This window comes from Chondrus crispus, genomic scaffold (genome assembly GCF_000350225.1).
Source record: "Chondrus crispus Stackhouse genomic scaffold, scaffold_141, whole genome shotgun sequence".
In the NCBI taxonomy this organism is placed as follows: Eukaryota; Rhodophyta; class Florideophyceae; order Gigartinales; family Gigartinaceae; genus Chondrus; species Chondrus crispus.
This window is the reverse complement of record NW_005179007.1, coordinates 222,189-225,795: the sequence shown is the minus strand read 5'-3', so window position 1 is coordinate 225,795 and position 3,607 is coordinate 222,189. Positions and strand designations below refer to the sequence as shown.

At 58.5% G+C, this 3,607-nt stretch overlaps 2 protein-coding genes across 2 annotated transcripts in view; one reads left to right on the top strand and one right to left on the bottom strand.

Moving 5' to 3' along the window:
* Nucleotides 1-2,379, top strand: part of CHC_T00002532001 (hypothetical protein) — a 2,922-nt gene extending 543 nt beyond the window's left edge. Inside the window, exons 1-5 of the mRNA XM_005713509.1 lie at nt 1-54; nt 254-1,270; nt 1,403-1,816; nt 1,877-2,127; nt 2,286-2,379. The exon at nt 1-54 is cut by the window's left edge and continues 543 nt beyond it. Coding sequence (XP_005713566.1) covers nt 1-54; nt 254-1,270; nt 1,403-1,816; nt 1,877-2,127; nt 2,286-2,379 — 1,830 coding nt within the window. The remainder of the gene's footprint in view (nt 55-253; nt 1,271-1,402; nt 1,817-1,876; nt 2,128-2,285) is intronic.
* Nucleotides 2,380-2,422: 43 nt separating this feature from the next.
* On the bottom strand, nt 2,423-3,214 carry CHC_T00002531001 (hypothetical protein). The gene has a single exon (XM_005713508.1). The coding sequence runs from the start codon at nt 3,212-3,214 to the stop codon at nt 2,423-2,425; it is 792 nt and encodes a 263-aa protein (XP_005713565.1).
* Between the last annotated feature and the right edge of the window lie 393 nt (nt 3,215-3,607).

Here is a 3,607-nt window from a genome sequence, read left to right as displayed (position 1 = left end):
GGGGGGAGCCGGGGAGGGCGCGGGCGGGACGGGAGCGGGGGCACTCGCGTCGGCGTCGGGCGCGGTGAAGGGCGGGCTGGCGTCCGGCGTGTGGGCGCACATCGCTGAGGCACGGGCGGGGGGCGGTAGCGGATTTCGGTTGACGGGGGTGCGCACGCGGGCGGGCAGGCGGGCGGGCGGAATGGGCGCCGCGGTGCTGTGTCGCTCGCATTCGAGCCCTCCAACGGCTGCTGCACAAGTTTCGCCGGATTAGCGCTTATTATTTCGCGGATTCCGCTCCGCCCCATTCATTTTAGATCCGCTTGTCCGGCTCGCCCGCCCCCGCGTCCCGCCGTCGCCCACCGCGGTGCCGCCCGCCCTCTTCATGCCCCACGCAAACTTCCTCGCCCGCCTCCCCCGCAAGCTCTCGCAGCTCCTGGCGTCCTCCACCGCCAGCATGCAATCCAAGCCGGCCGTTGCGGGCGGCCTGTCCGCGGAGGCCTTCGACGAGTTGGTGGAAGGCCGTGCGCGCGCGCTGTACCGCAAGGGCCAAGTCTTCTACAACCCTGCGCAGGTCGTCAACCGGGACCTGTCCGTGCTGGTGCTGCGCTGGCTGGTGCGCACTCGTTCGGCGGACGCGCGCCCACTGCGCATCGTCGAGGCGCTGTCGGCGACGGGGCTGCGCTCCGTGCGCTACTTCAAGGAGGTGCCTTCCGTGCGCCACATCCTCGCCAACGACCTCGACCCCAACGCCGTCGACACCATCCGCCGCAACGTCCTGCACAACGGGCTCGACCCCGAGGCCGATATCCAGCCCAACTGCGGCGACGCTATCGAGGTCATGACGCTTGCGCGCGCCAGGGACAAGCGCTTCGACGCCGTCGACTTGGATCCGTACGGCTCCGCCGCCCCGTTTCTGGACGTCGCGGTCCAGGCCGTTGCCGACGGCGGCTTGCTCGCCGTCACGTGCACCGATCTCGCCGTGCTGTGTGGCAACTCCCCGGAGATTTGCTTCGGACGGTACTGCGCTACCCCGCTCAAGAGCCCCACTTCCCACGAGATGGCCGTACGTATCGTCTTTGCGGCTATTCAAACAGCCGCCAATCGCCATAGTCGCGCGGTCGAGGCTGTGTGTTGCGTCAAGATTGATTTTTATGTCCGCTTGTTTGTAATCGTTCGCGACTCTAAGCACCTCGCCCAGCAGACGCCCGCGAGTATGTCCATGGTGTTTCAGTGTGCGGAGTGCGGCACGCAGCGGCACCAACCGATGGGCCGCACTCGCCCGAATCCTGTCAGCAATTCGGCGAGAAGGAAGCGGAGGCGCAAGGAAAAAGGTGATGAAGGGAACGACGCGATCAAAGAGAAGTTGGGTGCGAAAGAGAACGGCGAGGAGGTTTCAAAGGAAAACCCCGCTCCATCTAAGAACCCCGTCAATGTCAAATATTCACCTCCCTTGGTCGAAAGCGATATCTCCAGCCACTGCAGGATATGCGGCGGAGCAATGCTGATGGGCGGGCCTATGTGGAATGGTCCTTTGATCGGTGAGGGTGTGGCTAAAAGTCTCTTGCAGGATATTGAATCCGGCGAGGGCGAATTCAAGGCTCGCGATAGGGTCGGTGCGCTGGTCACATTGCTGGAGGAAGAAGTCAAATCCGTGCCGCTATTTATGCATCTCCCGTCAATGTGTCGAGTTCTGCGTGTCTCCCCGCCGCCGGCCGCATCGGTAAGGGCTGTTCTGTTGAAGCGCGGTTATGAGGTATCACAGTCACACACGGATCCTCAGGCGATAAAAACGCATGCACCACCTGAACTAGTGTGGGATATACTGCGGCACTGGGTGGACAAAGTGGGAAGCCCGCTCAGAGCAAAAACGGGGTCTAACGGCGATCAAGCGAAGAAGACAGAGGACGACGGAAAAAATAAGAAATTACCAGCTGGAAATCGAATTCTAGAAAAGCAGCCAGAACTGATTTCTAAGGAGGAGATCGACTTCACGATTAAGAGGGACAAGTTTGTTCGCCGAGGGAATGCGGAGAAGCAAAGTGTGCGGTATCCGCAGAACCCTGAACCATACTGGGGCCCGAAGGCGAGAGCGGGAAAACGGAAAGCCCCAGAGGGCGACGTGACCGAATCGGTGGAAATGAAACCGTCGTGAAGAAGCTGCTTTCCTCAATGTCCCGATTCTCCGTCGGAACCAGATGGTACCGGGTTCCGGCTGTTGAGCTTGATACCGCTGCCATGATCCTAGTACTGCTTCCGCACCCGGAATCATCGCACCCTTGACGAGATCAATATAATATTTACAGGGATAATCTACAAGCTGGAGAAAGGGTTTGGCACTTGCGACAGGCCAGCCTCACTTCATTTGAGCACGAGGCGGATGCCGTTGGCTATAACTAACTGCCTGCGAAACGCAGCAGACCTGTTCAAGATGCGGAAATCCTTAGACGAGATCTCTCGTCGCCACCTGCGCTTTCAGCATGGAAGAAGCGTCGTCCTCGTCAGGTCTTGAGGCACCCAAGACGCAATGGGCTGAAAAATACATGAAGTTCTTGCCTCTTTCTGCTTGAAGTATTTGAAAGTAACCGTTTCGGTTATTTCCCGTATGCAATGGGAAGTAGTGACCGGATTTTGTTTGTGCAAGCTCTTCGATATTAGTGCGCACAGTGCCGGCCTCGGCCTCGTTTCCCCAGAGTGTTTTGGCGGAAAAGATAAAAAAAATCGGCGATCTCCTGTTCCCCTTATTGAGTTTGTCCTCGGAGAGCTTTGCAACGTTGAACTTGTGAGAGCGCTTCAGGTTCAAGCCGTGCAGCGGAGCTTCGGAACGATACAACTCAATCCACTTGCCATCGTCGCCATATCGTACAATCTTGTAGCACGGGCGTTGGCCCTTCAGATTGCCAAACAGGTTACCGCTAGAAGCATCGGCGATACTGATATCAAAGTAGACAAAGGGGCCATCAGCAACGCCTCGAAACTCGACTTGCAAGTGAAAGAAATGCCTATACATTGTGACGAAGGACGAATGCAAAAGCGCAGTGCCACAGAACTCCCCCTCCGGGAAAGTGTTGGCATTCAACTCCAACTCACTACCATGGTTGAGCTCTCTCAAGCTCCGCAGCGACGTAGTAAAGTAGCCCAGCAACTGCTTCCCCCGCTCCGCATCGAGATGGAAAAACTCGAAACGCAGCGGCTGTTCATCGCTATCGTCGCCAATAACGTGCTTGATGTACATATCACAGTCCTGAAACATCATGGCGCCATGCGCGTCAGGGTGCGCCGTCGGGCGATCCAGGACCTCCGACTCGTAGATAGCAAGCCAGCTAGTGCTGTGCCTAACCCATCGGAAAATAATATAGAATGGGCGTGCGGCGTTGAGCGGCCAATGACTCGACTTGACGATGCGCACATGCACATCCAGGAGCAGTTTAGCGGACATGATGCGGAGGTACTCGACGCCGAACTCGGCCTTCATGTTAATCTTGCGGTCATTGCCCGGCGACGAGAGCTGGACCTCGCTCTTCTCGCCGGCGGAGCGGACGATGTCGTTGAGCTTGACGTGGGCAGAGCCGATGGGCTCGTTGGTGAGGGTGCCTGCGATGTGCGCGTCGACGAGGAAGTCTGCGCG